At 48.3% G+C, this 24,266-nt stretch overlaps 1 protein-coding gene across 4 annotated transcripts in view; it reads right to left on the bottom strand.

The window, feature by feature from the left end:
* The window catches only part of MGRN1 (mahogunin ring finger 1), a 50,249-nt gene extending 28,447 nt beyond the window's left edge, over window positions 1-21,802 (bottom strand). For all 4 annotated transcript variants that reach the window (XM_053991896.1, XM_053991893.1, XM_053991894.1 and 1 more), the window contains exons 1-4: window positions 21,626-21,802; window positions 14,022-14,140; window positions 11,818-11,906; window positions 4,815-4,961 (exon numbers count right to left, since the gene is read on the bottom strand). In XM_053991896.1, the coding sequence (XP_053847871.1) occupies window positions 4,815-4,961; window positions 11,818-11,906; window positions 14,022-14,140; window positions 21,626-21,713 (443 nt within the window). In that variant the 5' untranslated portion in view covers window positions 21,714-21,802. The remainder of the gene's footprint in view (window positions 1-4,814; window positions 4,962-11,817; window positions 11,907-14,021; window positions 14,141-21,625) is intronic.
* Window positions 21,803-24,266: the final 2,464 nt, after the last annotated feature.

The raw sequence follows: 24,266 nt of genomic DNA, 5'->3' as shown, positions 1-24,266 counted from the left end.
CAGAACTGGCTCTTTTAAGTGCTTCCAGCTCCAGGCTTGGTTTGACTTCTTCCCCTGAGGAAAGAACCGCTGCTGTCATGTTTGAACTGCACAATCCTTCCTGCTAGTCAGCAGGACACCTACAGCTGGAACAGTCCCAGGGGCCCTCCCAGGAGCAGGCTAATGGTGTGCACATCCAGGATTTTGCCAGACAAGGCAGGGATGCACTCAGAGAATACAAGTATCTCTGCAGCCTGCTCCAAAAGCACACTTGTCTCCCAAACCAAGGGTATCTAAGGTACAAACACATGAACCAGTTACTGCAGAGAAGGCAGGCTACAACTGGGAGTCTTTTAACTATTCTCTATGAGCTGCTGCCAGCCCCACAATGGAAACACAATGCAGAGTACCCTCTCCTTTATCCGGAGGGAAATTACATTATGGGCAACCACTAGTGAGTAGTTGAGGCACAGCTCACACACCTCCAAGTTTCTCCTGATTTCCAAAACTAAAGAAAATGGACACAGCCAGAAAAAGAAAAAAAACTGAAGATACTGGGTGGGGGGAGTCTTGAGCTGTTCAGAGGCAGGTCAGTGCTAATTCCTTACCACTAAAGAGACTTGGACATAGGTAGATCTGTTACCCTTGGGGTGATGCACTAGCTCATCCTCTGAGAACTGGTATGTTTCATCTTTAGAGTGAGTTCTCATCACAAAGTAACCAAGCAAAAGGCACTTCAAAGGTGAGAGGAGCAGTCCTCTCCAGATTTAAACTAATTCCTGTTTCATCCAAAAGGCTTCTACACATATCTGCACTAGCACCAGAAAGTACAGGGTACCTTCCCCTGGGCATGGGGCTGCAGAGGTGAACACACCTTTATAATCACCAACCCAATCACCTTCACCAGACCTTGCTGGTCATCTGTGGTCCCACAAAAGTGATGACACAGCTCCCTGTGAGTTCAACAGTTCAGGACAAGAAGCAGGCAGCTGTTGGCAGCTATGTGTTCTCAGGATCTTGGCTAGGAAATACTGCAGCTGAGTGTATCTCCCAGCACAATTACCTGGGAAAGTCTGCTGAACATACTTTGAGACAGGTTAGGACAGGACTGACAAAACCACCAGCTTTTAAATGGAGCCCAAATAACTCCAGGAGGAAGCTCCCTGGCTTGCAGAAAGCCTTCCCCTTGGTCATGGAAACCAGCTAATCCCAAAGCCAGGCCCAAGACACAGCGCTGTGGCTCTCAGGTGAGCAGAGGCTCCACAAAAAGCAAAGCCACTGCTCAGGAAGAGCCACCTTCCCTTCTCTTCCCTCCCCTCCCTCCTCTCACCCCAAACTGCATGACCACAACCACGTTCCTGGCAGGAGTTTTGCAGGAGTGCTGATACTATCAGGATCAGTGGCTGTTCCAGCAGGGAAGCAGGAATAACTTGTTTAGCACTTCTAAAGAGCCATGCTGCAGGCTGAGAGCTGGGAGAAAATTCCTGCTTTTCACAGGGAGCCAGAAAGTTTCTCCCATTTTAGGATTCAGCATTGATTTAGGAGAGTGGAAAAAAAAAAAAAGGTGTTTTGTTTTAAAGAGCATCTTCGTCCCAATCAAGTGCAATAGAAGAAGTGTTGAATTTATACACAGGACAGCTTTTGCACATGCTTGTTCCATGAATGCAGCTGTTAGCACCAAAAGAGAATGAGGAAAAGGAAAAATCCACCAGCCCAGGCAGGGGAAAGCTGCATTCCTGTTAGTGCACTGAAATGCACTCGCTCCACTCAGAGCTCTAAGAATGCAGCCCAGATTTTTTTTTTTCCACTAGAATTTGAAAAGAATAATTCAAAGTAATTACAGCACTGCTCTTACAGAACTGCTTTGCAAAGCTGAAATCAGAGCTTCAAAAGGTTTTTACTAGCAGCCAGCAAATCCAGAGAAGCAGAGATGCCTACTTGGGCAGCTGCACTGGCCCCAAGACGTGCTTCAGGAGCCACTTCCACATGTTAAAATAGCCTGGGTTGAATTAAAGCAGCTTATAAAGTCTATATTTGTATCTGACTTCCCCCCTACACATCTGCACAAAATCAGGATCATGCCTTCCAAAAAGTTTCCTGGCTTCTGGTGCAGCCCCTGCACCCACATTTACATAACATTTATTGTTCAAGCACCCCAGAGCAGACACAGGCAGTTCATCATTCCTGTATTATGGAGAATGAAAGTATGATTTATTAAGTGAAAGGCCAGAAGTGGAAGAAAGAGCTGAATGTGGGTGCTTTGACCTTTTAGAAGGTTTAGTGCACCAGGGACTGCTGCCACCCCAGCAGGACAGCACAGAACCATTGGCTAGTTTTTCATTAGTGGGGAAATCACTGCTGATCCTGGTTTCATGCAGAGGGTTCAGGAACACAGGCTTCAGCTCTGTCATCTAACAGACATCCCTCTCTCACTGAACCATGGACAGGGTGGATTAAAAAAATTCACATTTTAAAAAAATTCTTTGAAGTCAACAGGTCTGTTCATGTTCAGAAACTCTACCTAGGAATTGTTCAAATTTAATTTAAAAGCCATTGGGTAGTTCATGCTTGCTGCACAAGTTTTAAAGGACAGATAACAGCACTGGTGACAGTCAGTGGCTTAGTGCATGGCACTAAATTTCAGAAAAAAAGTGTTCTTAAGTGAACCAAAACCTGTTTTTTTCCTCCAACCAACCAACCAAAAGGAGAGCTACTAGTTACAGAGGACTGAAAATACTCTCTGTCCAGAAACAGTTGGCTATATTTGGTAACTAAAACAATTCTATTAAGCAATTATTCTTCAAGGCACAACTTGACAAGAGAGTCTCTTAAGAGTCCAACATGAGCAGTTTAACCAACAAGAACAAACACTGTTGGTCTTGGGTCTTTCAGGTACAATTCCAGCCCAACACAGCCTGGTTCAAGACATGGGCTTAAAAAAAATAATTAAAGTATTTCTTTTTAGAATAACTTTGGGTTATTGCCATTTTGGCATAAAATACAAAAGTGTGAGTCTGAAAAATAGATTTTAAACTGTATGGATATTCTTTACAGACTGTGGCATAAAAATACAGCACAAGGTTTGATATGAAGCTCACTGTGCTGTAGATGCAGATGTTTCATTGCTACTGACCAATGACAATGAAATTCTCCTTCAGGATAAATTAACAGGGGAAAACAAGATCAAAATCAATTATTTAAACGAAGCCTTACTGATTTCAGCAATGGCTTAAGTCTAGCAATGTAAATACATCCACCCTGGCCATAGAGGCCCTCAGTTCTCCCCATTAGCCCATGGATGGTTTCCTTCTTAGGTCAAAAACCAAGGAACACTGCAGGGCAGCACCAGGGACACTGGCCACCTCTCCACGTTGTACCTGTGTTAGGGAAAGAGGACTTCAATCTCCAAGGCTGCCATTCCAACACCTTCACTAGCACTAAATTCACAGGAAACCTAAGGACCTAAGAGACAGAACATGGAAACTTTATCAGGATTTCTAAGGCTGCATTCAGCTCTGCTCTGGAAAAGCTGGATCTAAACAGAAAGTGTATTCAGAGTTTGTTGAGAGATAATTTTCAAGCACTTTAAAAAGGAGCTCATTTATTACCTCCCCAAAATAAAGGCAGCCATAGGCTTCAATAGAAGAAGGGAAATGGGCCTAAACAAAAATTCTGGATCAGGGAATCCTCAGGTTTGAAGGAATGCATATCTGGATTGGAGAACTGAGCTACTCTCATTTCTAAAAATACACTATTCAGTGATCATTAGTGGGATGTTTATACTTTGCATAAAACAAATAAGCTCTGTTATAGTTTGCCATAGATATTTCTCCCTGCTGAAGCCTCTGCAGGTCCCTTCAACCAAGGCAAAGTTTAGCTCCAGCTCCAGAGCATCACTGCAGAAGCCATCAGCACTATGTCCAGGAGCCTCTGGTCAGCCAAAAGCCTCTACTAGAGGAAGCCAAGAGCTTCTGCAGCCTGAATCTTCCTTTACCCCTGGAGCCAAAGGAATTCTTTTTCCCATGGCCATTGGAAGTGCACCATACCATACCAGCAGCTCACACCAGGCAGAGCACATTCCAGCCACCTTTGCTCTAACATAGAGAGGAAATTTTTCATAGTCTTGTGGGATACAATGTTGACTGGAATGGTTTAAATGTGTTGATTTAGATAAAAAGGTTTTAAATTCTGGAGAGGTGTACTATCAGGATATGAGAAAGTTCCCACAATTGACATTTTGGTCATTCTTTCCACAGCTAACCAAAGACTAATATCAGGAAAGATGGCATGGAAACACACACAGACAGGGCTTCAGGAAGTAAATTCCTCTCCCATCTCCCAACAGCCAGTGTTGAGCTGGGCATTTATCCCAAAATGGGCTTTGGGTGGGCCTCAATGCCACAGACTTGCTCTGTTAATGTCAGACTGAGCTTTACTTTGGTGGCCCAGATGCTCCTGTCACAGGGAACACAGAAAGGCAATGAATTGGGTGACCCAGGGGAAAAAAAAAGGTAGTATTTGAAGGGAAGGGTGGTTGGTTTTTTAATTTCACAGAACACTTCATTGACAAAACATACAGCAGTGAGTTCCTCTCCTTTGTTGCACACAGAATGGTTGCCCTACACCCTTAAACTAAACAAAAAAGGGAACAAGAGAAGATACTGGCTATGTGAGGGAGTTGAAAGTAATATTCAAAGTTATCAGAAAAAAAAAAAGAAATTTCCCACTCTACCATGTGTGGCAGCCCTGCCTCAGGGGTGATTAATGAGAGATGTTTGACAGCTCATCATCCCAGCTCCTGTGCCATTCCATGTGCCCACTAGCCCAGCACTTACACGGCCATGCCACCAACAAACTCCTCTGTAGCCTGGCAGTAAATTGTGATGGCAACACGGGCATCTGCATCAAAGGTGAACTCCAGACTGTACAGGACCTTCTGCTTCCCATTCTCTTCAGTAGGGCTGTCAACATCATCTTTATACCTGAAAGACAATGCCAGAGGATTAGAACACATCTTTATGAGGTATCAACAAGATCATTCTGGAAATAAAGACAAGACTACTCCAGCCTTGGTGTTCCAGGCAGGCAAAGCAGGCTGGGCTTCCACCTTGGTCTTCCCAGATTTCCATTCTTTCCCCTGAGGAAGTTTCTTCCAAGATCTGACTGAAGTTATTAAAGTGAACTAATGATGCTGTTTAGGGATCTCACCCAGCCTTACAGTGCCAGGACGCAGGATGAGACAAGAAAGGGAGATCCTGAATGTCAAATGCTGAGGAGAAGAAACATTCACCTTCGTTTTAAATCATCACATTAGGCTCAGTATTTGGGCTAAAGAAATCCTGCATGGACTTGGGAAACCTAAAGTATAATTCTTTTAACTCTGCAATGAAATGGTGCGAGACAGGCAAAAAAATCAAAGTTTCTGTAATACAAAGAACTCCTGAAGCTTGACAAAAGGTACCTCCAGTATCACACAGAAGATGATATTTAGCTGAGAAGGCATCCAGATATAGGAACTTCAAACACCTTTAAATGTACAAATGATCAACTAAACCTCTGGTGCTGTGAGGGACTGGAGCTCGCACGCATTTCTTGTATGAACAAAAATAAACACATCCAACTGCAAACAGACACATGATAACCAGTAGAATGAGCTTAGAAGTTATTTCAATTAATGTAAAAGTGAGACCTAATTTGGCTACAGGCTCCTGCATAGCTGAATCCCACTGTGTGATCACCACTGCCAGGGTTACTCCTTTTCCCTACTGCAGGAAGAAGCACAAGTCCATTGAAGGAGAGGTCTGAAGCCAGCTCTGGGGCAGTGAGCTATGGCCATGGGCCAGGGGGACTTACAGAGTGCCAGGAGTGGCCAGAGAAACCAGCAGATCTTGGAACAAGCAGCCAACACAACACACCACAAGAAAATTACAGAATGATGGAATATCCTGAGTAGGGAAGGCACCCCCAAGGACCATCGAGCCCAACCCCTGGCCCTGCGCAGACCCCCCAACAATCCCACCCTGTGCCTGAGCATTGTCCAAAGGCTCCTGGAGCTCTGGCAGCCTCGGGGCTGTGCCCATTCCTGGGGAGCCTGGGCAGTGCCCAGCACCCTCTGGGGGAAGAACCTTTCCCAAAATCCAGCCTGACCCTGCCCTGGCCCAGCTCCAGCCCTTCCCTGACCCTGTCACAGGGAGCAGAGATTGGAGCTGCCCCTTGGGAGGAGCTGCAGCCCCCCTGACTCTGCCCTCAGTGTCCTCTTCTCCTGAACTGACCAAGCTCTCCCTGCCTGGAAGAGCAAAGTGACAGACAAATGTTTGTGATTCACTGGCAGGGCAGCAGCAGCTTCTCCATTAATTCAAATCCCATGACCACAGGTACCACTGTGAGCTCAGGCACTGTGTAGGAATGGTAAGGCAGCAAGGCTGCCTTTGAGAGGTGTAACAGCACTGATTTGTCACCCAGCTCCAGCCTCATTTGTTTATCAGTAATACCTTCATTGCCATGATGGCTGGGTCACAGCCAAGCAGCTGAACTATTTAGGAAAAGCTTGGCATCCTCTCTGTCTTCACAGTATCAGCCTCTCCCCTCACTTAACAGCCTTGATGAATACATTGTACTGTCAAAAATACCCAGAGATGGGGCAGACATACCTCCATAATTCAATCTAAAATTGTCAAGGGAATCCTTATTTACCAAGTTCACTGACATGTAACAACTGCTGCCTAATTAAGAGGGTTCCAGCTTGAATTTTATTTAACACCACACTGAACAAGAATGAAATGTTCAGTTTCAATAATTTAATACAGAAGGTGCAAAATAAAATTTAAGAGCAGTATAATCAAATACCTAACACACGTATTTGTACTAATGTAACCCCAGTGAGCCACTGCAGCACACACCCACATTCCTGTCTGAAGGGTTTGGAGAGGCTTTTGCCAGAGGTTCACCTAGGTCAGAGTAGCAAATCAAGCTAAAAACACCCAACACGCCAGTATAAAAAAAAACAAATCCCAAGAATTGGAGTCTTAACATCTGCAGAAACCTGGACACCATATACAGTACAGAGCAAGATGGCATTTTCACACAAGCTAGTTGTATTCAAAGTGAAAATCATGGCACTTGAAGGCTGTAAAGAAGAAACACTGGGCAGGAGGGCATATTTGCCTAAAGAACAAAGGAACCATCAACATTTTGTGCTGGACTGAGCCAAGAACACGGAGGGCAACAATCCACTCACAAATGTTGTGTGTGAGAGCAGCAGCACAAGTCTCCTCTTGCCGTGCTGCACTCGGTGGATCCGAGGCTGGCGAAGAAGGATCCAGCCTATGACAGACTTGCCACTTCTCCCAGAAGCAGCAGGGTGAGAGAAGCAGCACCTCTTGCAGGCAGAGGCTCCTTCAGATTCACCTCTTGCACAGGTAGCTATTAAATAGAGATGGCCATCACATGTGAGAGCTACAGCACAGACTGAGATCCCTGTGACAGTACCAAGTAACAATGGGGACACCTGGGCGTGGGGCAGCTCACACACAAACATGTCCTTGGCACAACCACTGCCTGCTTTGTCTTCTCAGGGAAGTCACAAAAAGCACCCCAAATCACCCTCCTGCTCCCAGCCTCACCCTGCACCTCTCTGCCAGCACTCAGAATGTGCTTCCATCCTTCCAAGGAGATAAGGGGTTAAAGCTAGACTAGACTAGATCTGTTGCCCTGGGAAACCACTGAGGGGCCACTGCAGTGCCTGGAGGGAAGGTTTCTGAAGGATGCATCTGCTGGGAGGGAAGGGAGGCTGAGCCTTGTGTGCCTGGAACAGCCCCACTGGAGCAGAGGGCAAGGTACAAGTGCCTAAATGGTGACAGTCACAGCAAGGCTGTACCCTCCTGCTGTAACATCCCTGCTGCTGGAGGCACAGAAAATCATTCACAACCTTCCAGTACCTGAACAGTACAGAAAGATGCAGAGAGACTATTTACAAGGGCCTGAAGTGAAGTCCCCCCTGAAGACAAGGGGGAATGGCTTCACACTGACAGAAAGCAGGGTTAGATTAGACATAAGGAAGAAATTCTTCCCAGTGAGGGTGCTGAGTCCCTGGCACAGGGTGCCCAGAGAAGCTGTGGCTGCCCCTGGATCCAAGGCCAGGTTGGACAGGGCATGGAGCAGCCTGGTCTAGTGGAGGGTGTCCCTGCCCAAGGCAGGGGGTGGAAAGAGATGAGCTTTGAGGCCCCTTCCAACCCAAACCAGTTTGGGATTCTATGATCTGCCACAGAGCAAAGAGTTCAGGTGACAAAAGACTGCACAGATGGTAGCTGGCCTGAGGAACAAGCAAAGACTACTTTGGTGCATACTTTGAGAGGCAGAGACATCTCGTGTGCCACCTTAAGGTGCAGGAATGGGGGGATGTAACATCAGGGAAGTAACAAGACAAAAATCACACATTTGGCATTCCTCTTTCTTTGAAGGGGATGTGGCATAAGGAGATGGTTCAGGTGCTTCAAGAGCTCATCTGTCTCCACTTGCACTTGAATTTTACGGTGCCCATTTAGCCAAGCCCTACAGACAGTGCTCATGTGGGGTGGTCACGGATGCATGCACAGATTTGGGAACGAGTGACTTTGCTGGGTGTGCCTTTGGGTCATGCACAGAGGTGCATCACAGAGCCTTCACAATCACAGGTACAGAGGAAAGAGACTGACCACTTTTGAGAACAAATAGCTGATCCAACGTTTTGATGCAAAAGGCAAAGAAGGATGACTAAGGCCACCTGTTCTGACATCACTTCTGGATAAAACAATGGAAAGGCTGGAGCTTTTTATTGTCTGTTAAAGAATTAAAAGATAAAAATATAATTAACAGCAGACATGACAGTTTTATAGAACTAGGCTGAGCAGAACCCAATTTTATCCTTTGAGGAGATTCAGAGGTCTGACCAACACAGTTGACATGCAGGATAAAGGTTAAGTATTCCTTGACTGAGTGCTGTGAGATCTGCATTTACCCAGTGTTTGAGCAGGCAATTAGTGAGAGCAGAATTAGTAACACCTCTGTCAGCACTGACTTTCACAGGGGAGAGCATCACCAAACACAGATGTTCTCCTGTTTGGGGTTTCTGCAAAGATCTGTTCAGTTTAACACCATCCAGGGCTGCAGAGCAGGCAGTCCCAGCCCCTCACCACCTCCACCATAGGATGAACAGATCCAAGGACCAAGGTCAGCCCCTCTGTGCTGCAGAGGGAAGACAAGGGATTTCCTTTCTCTCATTCCCTGCAACTCACCTGTCTCCCCTCAGCCCCCACCATCCACCTCTCTCAGGCCCTTATCCAAAACACTCCATGACTATTCTCCATGATACTCCTGATGCTTCACACTTCCAAACCACCACAGTTGCTGATTCCTTCAGTGCTTTTGTTCCACGATGCTATCCAAAGCCCAGAAGCTGAAGCAGAGAAGCTGCCCCAGGGTGCAACAATAGACATTGTCTCCTGAGCTGGTCTTCCTCCTGCAGCTGGAAGTTCTTTCAGGAGAAGAAGGAACAGCCAGTACCAGCACAACAGGTACTGGAGCTCCAAAACAAAGCTTCCAATCCAAGGCCAAATGTGGGACACAAGAAAAATAGAAGTCTTTCTCTGTTAGTGGTTAACAGCAAAATTCCTGCTGCCCTGCTCTGAGGTTCACAGTCTCTTCCTGCCAGAAATCAGGCAGACTGAAGTTCTGAAGACTCAGAACTTTAACACCAATATCCACAGGTTTATTGTTTATCCTGTAAAAATTCAAGATCTGGCAAAGCTCAGAATTTTGACTGGTCAGAGCTGGGCAAGAAGGCCAGAGTGGACATTTCCCTATATTCCTCCATGGCACCTCTCCTGTGAGGACAAGCTGAGAGAGTTGGTGGTGATCAGCCTGGAGAAGGTTCCAGGGAGAACTCAGAGCCCTTCCAGTGCCTAAAGGGGCTTCAGGAGAGCTGGAGAGGGACTTTCAACAGGGGCCTGGAGTAATAGGACAAGGGGCAATGGCAGGGTAAGATGGGATATTGGGAAGAAATTCTTCCCTGTGAGGGTGGTGAGGCACAGGGTGCCCAGAGAAGCTGTGGCTGCCCCTGGATCCCTGAAGTGTCCAAGGCCAGGTTGGACAGGGCTTGGAGCAGCCTGGGACAGTGGAAGGTGTCCCTGCCCATGGGACAATGGGTGGAATGAGATGCTCTTTAAGGTCCCTTCCAACCCAAACCAGTCTGGGATTCTATAAAAAAGCTTATGGGGATGTTACCATCAGAACATACACTTAGAACTTTACACCTGGACACTTGGCTCAGTATCACTGTATTTGGTGGAGGATGTGGTAAATTCTGCTCTGGAAAGAATGTGCAAACCTCAACCACTGGTTTGAATAAGCCAGGCTGGAGAGGGCACAAAGTGTCCTTTATGTGCACAGAGGGAGGAATACAAAGCCTCTGGGCCAGAAGAGTAGAAAAGCACAAGACAGAATGTACCCCTGGGGACTGCCAATTAAAACCTCATTTTGGGTCTACATCAGTGCAAAATTCAATAGAGTCATGTTGGCAGTGTTGTCGTCAGCACTGACACAGCAGCATCACAAGAGCCTGTGAGAGGTCATGAGGCAGAAAAAGAACTGATAATACCAGGAATTCGATGGATGAAAACCTAGATTCTGTCAAGGCGCATGGACACTACATTCCAAATAGTCCAGAGCTGCAACTCTGCTTGGGGAAATGGGACGTGCGACCACAGAAAGCAGAATGACAGAACTATATGTACTAAACCACACCAACTGCTCCATTCACAGCCAGGCCTCTCCCAGGGAAAAAGCCACTTCCCATTTGGCTTATGTTCCTTCTCTTTTTTCCTAGAGAAGTACTTCACCCTCATGCTGAAAAACCAAAGAGCTTTCAGAGCAGTTTACCAATGGTCACTTATCTGGAAGCTCAATCAGCTTTAAAACCACAGGTTTTGCTCATTTAAAACAAAACAAAACAAAACAAAAAACCCCACATCTGTTTTCACATAAAAACAAACTGAGGGTTTTTGGTTATGACTCAAAGTGCTCATGTTACACCATGCTCTCAGAGCCACCTTGGCTGGGAGCTGCAGCTGGAGCCCTGCCAGCCCCGAGACGCACAATCCAGAGCGACTCCAGCCAGGATGGTTGGGAAAGGCTCTGCCTGGACATCTGCCCAGTGCTCAGACCCAAACAAAACACTGAATGCTGGGCCCTGTACCTCAGCCATCTGTTGGAAAGGGGACAGCTGCAGGTCTGAGTGTGAGCCAGTGCTTTAGTCCAGCTCTGCTGGTTCAGATCTCAGCATGGAGCAGTGAGAGCTACCATCCCCAGGACTGTCCTTCCCCCGTGCACAGGACACAAGCCATCTAAAGAAATGCATAACACTAGGACCAAACTTCATCTTGGCAGCAGGAGAAACCTGAGGAAGTTTCACTCAAGACCCATCAGTCTTCCTGGCCCGTGACTCGCACCAGAATCAGCTCCCTTCTGGCTTCTCCTTGCACAGGAATGCAGGAAGGAATCTGTCTGTAAAGTTTATTGACCTGACTAATATCTTCCGCTCGTGCTAATGATTTCATGGTTTTGTTTACCACTCCAGTCTGTCCTGCAGAAACAGACACATCATTGGTCCTGTTTGGAAACACAGATTGTTTGGATAAGAAGCATATAAACCACCTGAAAGCTCAAAAGGGAACAAAGAAACCTCTGGATATATCTAGCAACAAGGATCTGGATATCAGCCATTCTCCAAAACCCTACCAGGTTTGGCTGTGGCTGACAGATCCCTGGGTTGAGTAAAATGAAAGGGCCAGGTAATGGTAGTACCTCACAAGTCGGAGAGAGTCCTTACGGATGTTCACCAAACTCCTCAGTGTCTTCACTGGCTCATGTGGAGCTGGAGTTATATAGGGAAACTGGAACAAAGAGGCAAATCATTCTTCTGTTATTACATTATAAAAGGTAGCAGCGTGTTACCTAGCATGCAATTTACCCAAATCAAGAAGCATGTAGCTTTCAGGGTCTTCAGTACAGCAGCCACAAGGAAGAGCAATAGCAAGTTTTATTTACAGATAAATCAAGCATGTTTCAGGGTGAAAATCCTGCCCTGGCCCAGCAACAGCTCATACTGGAAATACACACTTTAAGAAAGGGCATTTTCACGAGGTCCTTCTCTCCACCCTGAATTCTCAGTCAGGAAAGCCTTGCTCTCCTAAGCTTTTATTTCCACTAAAGAATCCACCTCCAGCTTGAGCAGAAGAAATGCAGCTCTTTCATGTGTATTACAGCATGCAAGCAGTGATCTGACTGCTAATCAGCATGCTGAAACCCTGGATTACTGGGGGAAACTCTTTTTATTCTGAAACAATGGGGCAAATGTTCTGGAAAAGAAAAGAGACAGGGATAGGGGGCCTCATTCTATTCTACAGTAAAGAAATCTTCTCTCACAGATTGTCCTTTAAGTAGGGACAATAATGCTTCAGACTGTAATTCTCCTTAGTGGGCACAGGATCTCCAGTGAGAAATGCAAAGGAAACTGCTTACTGTGGTGATCACAACCTGTACAGCTGCAGACCTGCCTGCTGGGCACCAGGGACCACCAACACATTTCCTTAGAAATGAGGCAAACCCTCAGTTACCCCAAAGCAAAAACTGGGCCCATGTCCAGAAAACAGTGCTGCTGCTCTGTGTTAAAGTGTTTTGGTTTTTTTTTTTTTTTTTCCTTGAAGATTAATCAGAGCTGCCAAAGGGCTTTAACTTTACATAGGCAAACTATATTCCACAACAGCCTCCTTCTCTTAAACCTACTTGGCAAATGTCCCACGGTGTTAATGGCCTCTCACCCACTCCCCTCTGGAGAAATGATGAAACCCAGTGCTGGGATGTCAGCAAGGAAACCCAGGCTGAGACATGCAGGTAATTTAACTCTGCCAGGTCAGCCCCTGCAGGGAGGGCCTGTGTGCACACGTGGCACAGGGGATGTGGAGAGCACCCCCAGGCCTGCCCAGCACTGATACAACCACAGAGCTCCAGCTCAAGTCCCTCCTTCCTAACTCTGTTGCCCAACTGCAGTTCCTGCTTAAAGACTTTCCAGATTCCTCCTTGTCCATCCTGTTCCAATTCCAACTTGCTTCAGTTTCCCTGTAAAACCAAGGTGATCCCAAACTGCCACCAAGCATTACAAACATTAATTAATTAATAGTTACAGCTTTTCTGATGAGGAGAACCATGACTTCTAGTTCTCATTTTCATGTTTGGAAGCTGCAGAAACAACTAGGAAAATAGTGAACAAAGCAAGCAGCTCTTCCCTTTCCTCTCCAGCACTCAGAAAAGATCTCCAAATGGTTCTGACTCTGCTACCTTTTGGTTCTTTTGAAGAAGTTCTGAGATGCAAGAGAAATCCAAAACATAACACTTTGCATAAAATTCCTGTCTTTCCCTCAGAACAACATTATTCCCTTTTCAAGAACAAGCCAATCACTTGAGCAAGTCGCTTTTCACAGTCTCACAGACATCTGTGGGCCCAAAATTACATTTATGTTCCCTCTAGGAAAAGAGGAGAGACTTTCTGAGCAGCCCACCTAGGTATAAAACCCACAAAATGCCAAGGTGTGTCTCAACACTGCCCTACACCCAGTCAGGCCACTCACACACAGAAAACAGCATGTGTTGAACACCCAACATGGCCAGGAGCCTTGGGAAGTTCAGGCTCTGCTTCTCAGCCTTCTCTGCAGTGTGTTTTACACTTGCTCAGGAAGGCAGGCAGAATTAGTCCCAAATTCTGTGCTCCTGAGTCCCTGTTCTTCTCCCTCCACCACTAATTCTTTCTGTCCTGAATGAAAATAAGCCTCCAAGGTGAATTCAGCTTCTCAGGAAAACCCAGTTTGCATCTGAACAGACTGGAATGACATTCCCCAAGCAGTGAGGACCTCTTAGGTCTGTGCCACTCTCCTCTACAAACCCTACACAAGATTTTCCAAAACAGGCAGGAAACAAAAAAAGAGTAAAACAGACAGAACATAGGAACTTGCCTGAACTGGTCTATTTCCAAGGAAGTTTAAGTCCATGTTCTCACCAAAAAGGTAACCCTCAGGATGAGGGGTGTCAAACTTCTCACCTCCCATAAAGAAGTGACTTGCAAAGTAGTTTCCTAGAAACAAAAAACACAAGAGAATGAAACAAAAAAAAAACCTCTAAATGAGTGCTTCCTGGAGAAGTCCAGGCAGTTTTAAATTCACAAGTATAAAAGAGCCACAAGTCACAGAAAATACTCGATTATTCACCCCTTCCCTGTAGTACTCAGGGCCACTGCCAACAGTAGGAGAAAAAAGGAAAAAAAAAACCAAACAAACAAAACAAAAACCTAGAATAAATATTACAGTGGAGATAATTCCATTTCAACTTGTTTTCCAGAGGAGGGACAGGAAGCAGGAAAAGTCAGCTCTTTCCAATATTGCTCCAATCTGGTAAATTCTTCCTGTTTTCTCCACTTCCCAGTGTGAAGCCCAGTCCCACAAACACCATGGGCCTGCTCAGGGAAGGATGAGGCTTCCTTCCACTGCAAAGTTCAGCACAGCCAGAGGGTCTCCTGTTAGGCAAAGTTTGCCTTTCACTCCCATATCCCACACAAGAACCACTCCAAACCTTTACTGGGAGTGTACACCCTGAGACTATACACCCTGATGCTGATTTCATTAATAATGCTGATAGTTCTAAATGCAGAAACATGGATGTCTGGGAGAAAAAACAGGGACTGACTAAAGTGAAAGTCAGCTCTAAAAGTTTCACCACTAATTCGTTTCATTCATCTTTGAGGTGATGCACAACAGTGAAAATTTCAGGACACAAAGCATGTGCAAGCTCACTGGGATTCTGGAGCATGGAATTGACCGTAAAATGAACAGAATTAATTCAGGTGTGTGAGAGCACCACAAACGTAGCTCCCTCCTAGAAAGACCTCAGGAAAACACTCTCAAATGTGAACTTCACAGAGTTACAGTTTCAGAGAAATAAGTATCAGGAAGAACTGAAATAAAAGGCTCCATCCAAGCCACTTCCCTTCCAGTTTCAGAGTGGGGGATGAGAGGACTGAGCCAAATGTGTATTTGCTTCCCTGGGTGCAATGCACAGGCAGCATAAATTTGTGTTAAAATGAGTCATTCCAGAAGCAGTAACTAATCATCTGAATGGCTGTGGAGGCATTCTGGAGGGATCTGCAGTCCCTCTAGCTAGGAGCAAGCAGGATTTACTCTGAAATGGAAGGCTTTTCATGAATGGCTCTGTTTTTTCCATTAAGGCTTTCTCCCTTTATGCTTCAAGAAAGGCTCTTTTCACTCTGCACAGATGGCAGTGCCTTAATGATGACAGGAGAGCTCAGCTATTGCTGAGCTCAGCTAACAAGCACCCAGATGTTTGTAGTACTGAAACACATCCTTCTTTCCAGATACAACAATCACCTTCAGCACAGGTCCATCAGCTACTATGAATCTGTCCTACAGAATCAGAATAACAAAATCACAGAATCATTTACGTTGGAAAAGCCTTCCAGGATCATCAAGTCCAACCTGTGACCTATCATCACCTGGTCAACCAGATCAGAGCACTGAGTGCCACATCCAGCCATTTCCTGGACACAAATGTAGGTGCCCCAAATGACAGGGAACCTTTTCCCACTCCTCCCAGAAGCAACAAATTTAAAAACTAATCTGTATAAAATCTCCAAGCACAGCCAGCCTGACACTGCCTCTCCACCAGAGATACACCACGGTGGTTTGTGTGCACTGAGGTTCAGAAAACCACATTGAAGGCTGGAGTTCAGGAATAGATTTCACATTTTATGTGGGTCAAGCAGGATTATGTTTTGGAACATTTTACTTGATCAATTGAGAAGACAATGCTTGTGCAGGATGTCTCAGTACCACAGCAGCTGGTTACCTGAGATCAGAGTTAGAGAACTCCCTCTTATCCAGTGAGTGAGACAGAATTACAGAATCACATAATTGCCTGGGCTGGAAGGGACTTCAAAGATCTCACAGTTCCAGCTCCCTGCCATGGACACCTTTCATGACACCAGGTTGCTCCAAGCTCTGTCCAGCCTGGCCTCGGACACTTCCAGGGATGATGAAGGCACAACTTCTCTAGGCAACCTCTGCCAGGGCCTCTTCCCCCTTGCAGGGAAGAATTTCTTCCTAATATCCAATCTAACCCTACTCTCTGTCAGTTTGAAGCCATTCCCCCTTGTCCTGTCACTCCACGCTCTTGTAGATAATCTTGCCCCATCTTTTCTCTAAGCTCCCTCCGGATACTGGAAGGCCACAATGAGCTCACCCCAAAGCTTCTGTTTTCCAAGCTGAACAATCCCAACTCTCCCAACCTTTCCTCCCAGCAGAGCTGCTCCAATCCTGGGATCATCCTGGTGCCTCCTCTGGACTCCCTTCCAGCAGCTCCACATCCTTCCTGTGCTGGGCCCTGGGGCTGGAGGCAGCTCTGCAGGTGGGGTCTCACCTGATAGGAGCAGAATCCCCCCCTCTCCTGCTGCCCACACTGCAGGATCAGCCCAGGACATGGTTTGAGATAAAAAGGTCTCTCTTGCTCAAGTGGAACAACACCCAGACACAAAACCAGCACATTCAAGGCACCTGCCACACTGTCACTGCTCCACTAAGAACTACTTTTGACATCTCTACCAAATTGTTGGGATTTCTCACAAATACACACAGTAGCTGGAATCACAGCTTCAGTTCCACATTCAGACTGAACTCTCTTCATCTTCCTGCTAAGTCACCTCCTGCAATGTGAAGGAGAGGCTTTTTTTCCTCCCCGAGGCACTTCCTTCACAAGCAAACAAGAAACAGTGCCAGGCACGAGGAGCACAGGGAAAACCACTCTGAGGTGCTCAGAGGGGAACACACTGGTGAGCAGAACAACCCCGAGGCTCTGCCACTGCTGCTGCACACACAAAAGCTGCCCCACACACACACGAGGTGTCAACAGACAAACAATCCAGAAGGGCAGCAAACTGTCTCCACAAATTTATAACATAGTTTTCAGCAGCTAAAAAAAGATATTCTGTTGCAAGCTTTCAGAAAGTACTTGCTACAATGACACCCGAAGTTCAGAGCTCTCAAGGTAAGACCAAAGTTATGCATTAATCCTCTCAACCACTGTCAAAACCACCTCGGAGTTTGCCCAAGTTGGAGGCAGAACATTTTAAGAAACCATTTCTTAAATATCACACCAATGACTAAAATGCAAAGGAAACTTCCAGATGGAAAATATGAGGCATCCTCTTTTGCAGTCACTGTGACATTTAAGATTTTTAGTGGCTTTAACAGGCCTGCATATCTTTTCTATGTATTAGAATCCTAGGTTCCATTTCCAAATCCAGTACAAAGACAGCTTTAGAACTTTAGCCAGGCTATCATGCTTCTGGAACCTTGTTCCCATATGTTCTCCCAGGCTATAAAACCACCTTAAGCAGGTGTTCCAAGGCCAGCTTTACACACAGCTCTGTAGCTATGGGCACAAGGAGAATGCTAAGTGCCATCCTCTTTGGCAGGAAAAAGAAAAAGCAAAAAATCCCTGGATTAATCCTCCACAGAACTGCTACAAACAGAAACCCTTCAGGAAAATGCAGTGACACGCTGACCAGGAAAGAATCACACATAAATAAAAAATTATGAAATAGGATAAAAATGCCAGAACAAAGAAAAACTGTGGCTTTACTTCCCCAGAGTAAATTGGCACAAAGCATAGAGCAGCATGAGATAAAAGAGAACATGACCAAGTGAGGTAGATGAAGCCCAAGCAGTGACTGTAAGAGAAATTGTTGTGGTGGAAAACTTTACAGTGGCTGGAAAAACTGGGACCACTGGGACACCCAGAACAGCCAAGTCTGACTCACTCGTTTGTCCCATGCAAAACCAAACTGGAACCCAAGGCTCCTCCAAGGCATCAAATGACACCAAAATACTTTATATTTAGTACAACATAGTGATGGGGGTTTATTATCATAATTGCACCAGCATTAAGCACCAGACTGCTCCAGTCATAATGACCTCTCCCTAAGCCAGCATCCTAATCCCATATCCATGCAACACATGGATGTGATGCACAAGAGACAAGCTGGGAAGGGACACAACCTACAGGAGGCAGGAGCACCACTGTAATCCCATCACAACACAGGCTGTGTTGTACAACGTTCATTAACAAAAAGCATTTAGGTGTCCACTTAGGCTTCTCACCATTAATACAATTAACAGTGAAGTGATAGAAATTGAGTTCTCTTTAATTACTCAGCCAGACAGTCACCACCATGGCAGACCGACAGCACAGTCCCAGGCACAGCCTGAACCAGCAGCAGTGTGTGAAACACAGGGACAGTGACACTGTCACAGTACACAGCAACACAGAGATGGACTGGGTGTGACTCTGGATACTCTTCTCCTATTTAAAACTGCTCTTTCTTTGATTAAAGCCCCATTCACAAACAACAAAGCAGTTCAGCTTCAGAGAGGAGCAATCCACTTCCTTTTTTTGCTCCCAGAAATCTCCAGGGAATCCTCTTCCAAGAGCTACTCCAGAGAAGAGCCATCCCAAGGGCACGTGCTCCATGCTGCAGAGGAGCTCACGGAATGGGAGCAGAGCTGTGGGAAGCACTGGAGCATTGCTCACTGTTCCAAAGCAACAGGGGCATGGGAGATCCTTTCACTGCTCCAAGCACTGAAGCACCACAGAGATCACAACTGTTCCCTGCTAAACGAGTTTAAAAATACCCATTTTTAGCCTGTTTCACAGAGGCACTTACTCTTCTGTATAAACCAGGCCTTCCTCCCAACCCATCAGGCAGGCACAATGCCAGCACGGGCTCCATAAAGCAAGAAATTTTGGTTAAAAGGTACCAGCAAAGAAGGGTCAGAGAAGGAAATTGGGGATCACCTTACAGCAGCCTCAGTCATCCACATGCAGGAGGAAAAATGTAGATGATACCCACACAGAGCCTTGGCGGAATAAGCAGGGCATTTTCAGGGATTTTTGAGTACAAAACTGAACACAATTTCCAACAAAGCTGCTAAACAACCTGCTTCACCGAGGACTGGCTCATGCAGACCAAGGTGAATTCCACAGCAATCTGCTCCATCCTCCCCAGGGCATGTGAGTGACCCAACAACAACCACATCAAAAGCCAATAAAGGAGAAGTGAATATTCACCTCTGCCTTTGCAACCAGCTGTGACTCAACAAGGCACAGCCCCCGTGTCCCTCTCCACAGGCAGGCTGACATGCAGCTGAAATCACAGCCAGAATACCTGTATTTAGGGTTTATTTCCTTGCACAGTGTGTCCTTGGGAGGGGAGTATTTGCTCCCTCATCAAACACAAACCCTCATCCTTCCAACTGATGCCAACCATGGACAGCAGCTGAGCAGACATTTGTAGTAAGTCAAGATCTCTTGAAACCAGAGACAAGGAGGGATAGACTGGAAAAGGAGAAGGACAGCCCTCAGTGCTGCACACAGGATGGGTGACCTCAGGTAATGCTCCCTCAGCACTCATGCCAGCCTTTCAGGGGTAATCTCAGAGCCAGGAGAGTGTCAGGCTCACTCTCCAGCACACACATCCAACACAGCCCATGGAAAACCAGCTTCTTCCAGACAGGGCTCACAGCAGCAGTGTCCAATTAGAAATAATTAGCAAACATTTAGCCCAAGAACATTTTGTACTACTTCCAGCTTGCTTCCTGAAATCCAAACCATACTCACTCACTTCCAGTCATCCTCACTGCCAGGTTTGGTACCAACCTTCCCATCTCCAAGACAATCACTCTGGAGATGGCAGGACCTCAGAGGACACTGTCCTTCTGAACAGGCTCCACCTGAAGGAGGGAGGGGAGCTGCCATCCTAACAGCCCTCACTGTTCTGGGCTTTGAACCTCCATCTCCACCTCTACCTCTTCTTCTGCCTAGAGCTTGAACAGTTCTTCTCTCTCCCCAAAGTCAAGAGGATCCTTGTTACATAAACCCAAAGAATGTGAAGAGAAAGCCCTCGCTTAACACCAGCTGTCAAAAAGAACACAAGAAAATGCCACAGAGAATTAATTAACAAGCCTCTAATTGCATCTAGAGCCTTTGTAGGAAATACAAATATTTTTATTTAACCAGCTGCTTGAAAGGATTGGCTGTTCAGCTCTACAAGGGAGGTATCACACACAGAACACTCTTTGGTAGCATCACAGTCCACAGATCCCCTTCCAGGGAGCATGGTAACACACAACCCAACCTCGGGTGTGTGATGGGGTTACCTCGACAAGCCCAAAACCCAACACACCATTAACTTCCAGCTCAACAGCACAGGAACAACAGGATGGTGATGTGAAAGAAGTTTAATGTCCATTGCATACGGTGGTTATAATTAATCCACTCTTTATCTAAAATGCTGTCACATACAGATCCTGCTGTAGCCAAGCTGTGACACTTGCCTTTCCTAGCTGCCCAAAAAAACCTGGCTCCCAACCCCCTAAAAAAAGCAGGTTATATTTTCTAAGAGAGCTAACACAGCTGTTGGACTTTTCTAGGCAAGTTTCCCCCTTCCACTTCTTCCACACCACCATTCCTGCTGAAGGCCAACTGCAACAAGACAAGGTGTAATGATGACAGGACTCTGTTTGAGATGATCCTGCACCCCCTCCAAACTAAAGAGGGGTCCTGGCCCCCTCTGAGGATGTCACAGCCAGCAGGTCATGGACACCCACAGGACTTGAACCTCTGAATGAAAGGTCTTTGTATCTGAGAGTGAGGGGACGCAAACTGCTGCTCTGCCTGCCTGGAAAAGCCCTGACAGAACCGAAACCTAGGAAAAATTGTAAGCAAATGGATACTGCAGGGGAAAAGAGTACCTGAATTTCCCTGAACACTTGTTTTCTGAGAAGAGTAAGTAAACTCTTTAAACAAGTTAAACCTGGTCAATCTCAAAAGCCAGCCCAAGACAAGGTGAGTCATGGGCTCATCCCAATTGCACACAAGTGGCACCGACAACTCTCCAAGCCTTCAGAACAATTCCCTGTGGAAAACAGACACCCAGTAGGCTGTGTCAGCCCGACAGCTCCTAGGTGAGAGCCACTGCCATTTTAAGGAGTTAAAGGGGGCTGTCATGCGGGAATTTGGCCATCCTATATTCAACCAGATGCAATTCTGTTCCGTGTCCCCAGCGAACTCCGCCGTCGCCTCCCCTTTACCAGCAGAGCCGTCGCACTGGCCAGCGACCAACAGCTCGCTGAGGCCACGTTTCCATCGTGGGGAGCGCTCCCTGTGCACCCTCGGTGACCCCCGGCACCACGGGCGGTGACGGCGGCAGGCGGGCGCGGGCAGTGGGACAGCCGAGCCCCGGGCGCAGGGCACGGAGACACCCTCACGCCTGAGCCCCCGCAGTCCCGGCCCGGTGCCACGGCTGTGCCCACGGACATCATCCACGGCCTCTCCCCAGCGCGGGCGGGCTGGGCCGCGGGCACTGCCGGAGCCGGAGCCAGCCCAGGCCGGTGACAGGCACTCCCGCAGCTCCTTCCTCGGCCTCCCCGCTCGGCCCGGGGGGCACCGGGCCCGGCACGGCCTGTCCTCCCTTCGCGGTCCCCGCGGCCCTCACCGGACTTGGGCGGGTAGCGGTAGGCCGAGTTGGCCTGGATGTCGATGTCCTCCACTCCCGCGATGCGCCGGCTGAGCAGGGAGCCCATGGCGGCCGCGGACAGGGCGGGCGGCCCGGGGGCGCAGAGCGGCGGCGGCGGCACCGGCACCGGGACCCGCACCCACGGCGGCGGCGCGGGGCACGCCGGGACAGCGAGTCCTTCCGCCCCGGGACTACAGCTCCCGGCAGCCACCGCGGCGGCGGCTACCAACGGCGGGGCGGGGAGGCAGCGGCACTTACCAATGGCGGCGGGGGGGGTGGCGTGAGCACCGCCGGCAGAAGGCGCTGCGGCGGGAACGGGGATGGGAATGGGAATGGGGACAGGTAAAGGAACAAGAATGGGAACAGGAGTGGGCCCAGGGATGGGCATGGGCCACTCTGCAATGGGAGAGACCCGGACATGGACATGGAGATCACCAGGAGGCACCTTAGATGGAGAAGCCCTTGGAAACTCACGCAGGGATGCACAGGGAGGATACCCGAGGACGCGTCCTGTACCGGGAAGCACAGGGAGGATGGACACACCTTGCACAGGGATGCAGAGGGAGAAAGCCCAAGGTCATGCTCTGCACAGGGATGCGCAGGGGGGATTCCCAGGGACACATCTGGCACAGGGAAGCACAGGGGAGATGCCCAGAGAGACAGAGCCTGCACAGGGATACCCAGGGCTGTCCAGGAACACACCACACGCAGGGATGCCCAGGGAGAATTATCCAGGGTGGGACCTGCTACTGGCTGAGGCTTATAGCCAGCAGGAAAGGAGGTGATCAGCCTCCCAGGGGAGAAGCCTCTTCTTTCTGGGTTCCTCCCCTCACAGGTAATCCACACATGAAAGGAAATGGAGATGCCTGAGGTCTGGATGTGAGGACAGGGAATGGCTGTGGGCTGCCTTGCATGTGGGACAAAACAGTCGGGAGGATGGCGTGGAGGAAGAGGCATGAAAAAGCCACCAATGTCCCAAGACTCAGCTCTGTCCCCTCTGCACTGAGGAACAGAGAAAAGCCGCTCCCTGTGATGGGAAGTACCTCCCTGCACATAATGCTGCAAAGGAACTGGGGACCCAAATTCCCAGCAGAGGAGTTGGGAATCACTGGGAGACATGAAGGAGCTGAGGTGGCACATGTGAAACCCCTTAAATTAGCCTTAGGAGCAGGGAAGAGGGCTGGGATTTAGGGAAATGGGATGGAGCAGGGAACAGAGCCTGTCAGCACGGGAGGATTTTGTGATAGCAAGCGAGCCGGCAGTGGGTGGAATTTGCTGGCTGTAAACACAAACTAAAACACGCCCAGCAGGAATGAGCAAACAATCCCAAGGCAAAACGTGCTTCCGGACAGTTATTATCCTTGCAGCTGTTGTGGCCACACAAACACAGCCAGAGAGGCTGCAAGAGGCACGGGATGCAGGGGAACACATGCTGGGGGTGAGGACAGAGCAGGAGCAGACCTTGCTCTTCTGCATCCCATTGTGCAGCTGGGCTGGGAAGGAGGACAGGGAAAAAATATGGAATGAGCAACAAGTCTTGCTGGCCAACCACGAGAGTTGGGTACCCTGCACCTGGCACAAGGGAGCCCCAGGCTCTGGCAGTAACTGTGCCTGGGAACTCTCTGCTGTGTCCCCCAGGATCCTCCTGGCACCTGGAGTGCCAGTGCCTCCTGCTCAAGCAGCCTCTCAGTGCAAGGGTTTCTCACAGCAAGGACAGGGAGGGATGGAATCTGCTGACCATCACAGGGACAGGGATGGATTCTGCTGACCATCACAGTGACACGTGTGCTGGCCCAGAGCATGTCCAGGGCTCCCTGCCTGCACAGCCAGAGGAACAAGCTCTGGGCACTGCCCTGGCAGCAGCGGGGTGATGTGAACAGCTCATGTGCCACCAGCAGCCCCAAACTGAGCAGGGTGAATCCACAACCCCCAAGGCCTCACTCTGCAGCCCACCAGCCAGTTTGGGGCTCAGTGCTGGAGCAGACTGGGCACTGCAAGGATCAGTGGGTCCATCTCCCTGTGCCGTCCTGAGAACTGGTGGCCAGCTGGCCACAGCCTGGGGGCAAAGGAGAGTAGTGTTTGCACCATGAAGCAGACAAGGAGGGGAATTTGCATACGGACAGAAGGTAAGAATCCCTCTTCCTTTCCTCCCACAGCCTGAGCACCGAGAGCATCCTGCCCTTCTCCAGCTGAAAGAGGCATCCAGAGGCAGCTGCCCCAGAGCTGTTCCCTGAGCTTTTTTTGGGACAGAATCATGGGATTCTAGAATGGTTTGGATTGGAAGGGACCTTAAAGATGATCTCGCTGCAAACCCACACTCCCTGAGCAGCTGCCCCCGCTGCTCACCAGGAGCTCGGTGCCACGTGGGTTAAGCAGGGGAGAGCCAGGTCCCACAGCCGCAGGGTGTTGGCTCTGCCCGGGAAGCTGCAGCAGGAGGTCTTTTGTTCGTGCAAAACCTCCACCAGCGGGAAGGTCCCTCCCGGCTCTCCGGAGCGCTCAGAGGAAGCCGTCGGGCCCCATGGGGGTTGTTGCCATCTGGGAGGGCAGGGGCTTTTGCTGGAGAATTTGTCCCTCCCGGGCCCTGCTCCGTGAGACTGTGTGACAGACAGTGACAATAGCA

This window comes from Vidua macroura, chromosome 16, assembly GCF_024509145.1.
Source record: "Vidua macroura isolate BioBank_ID:100142 chromosome 16, ASM2450914v1, whole genome shotgun sequence".
Lineage (NCBI taxonomy): Eukaryota > Metazoa > Chordata > Aves > Passeriformes > Viduidae > Vidua > Vidua macroura.
This window is presented reverse-complemented; position numbering and strand designations above follow the sequence as displayed.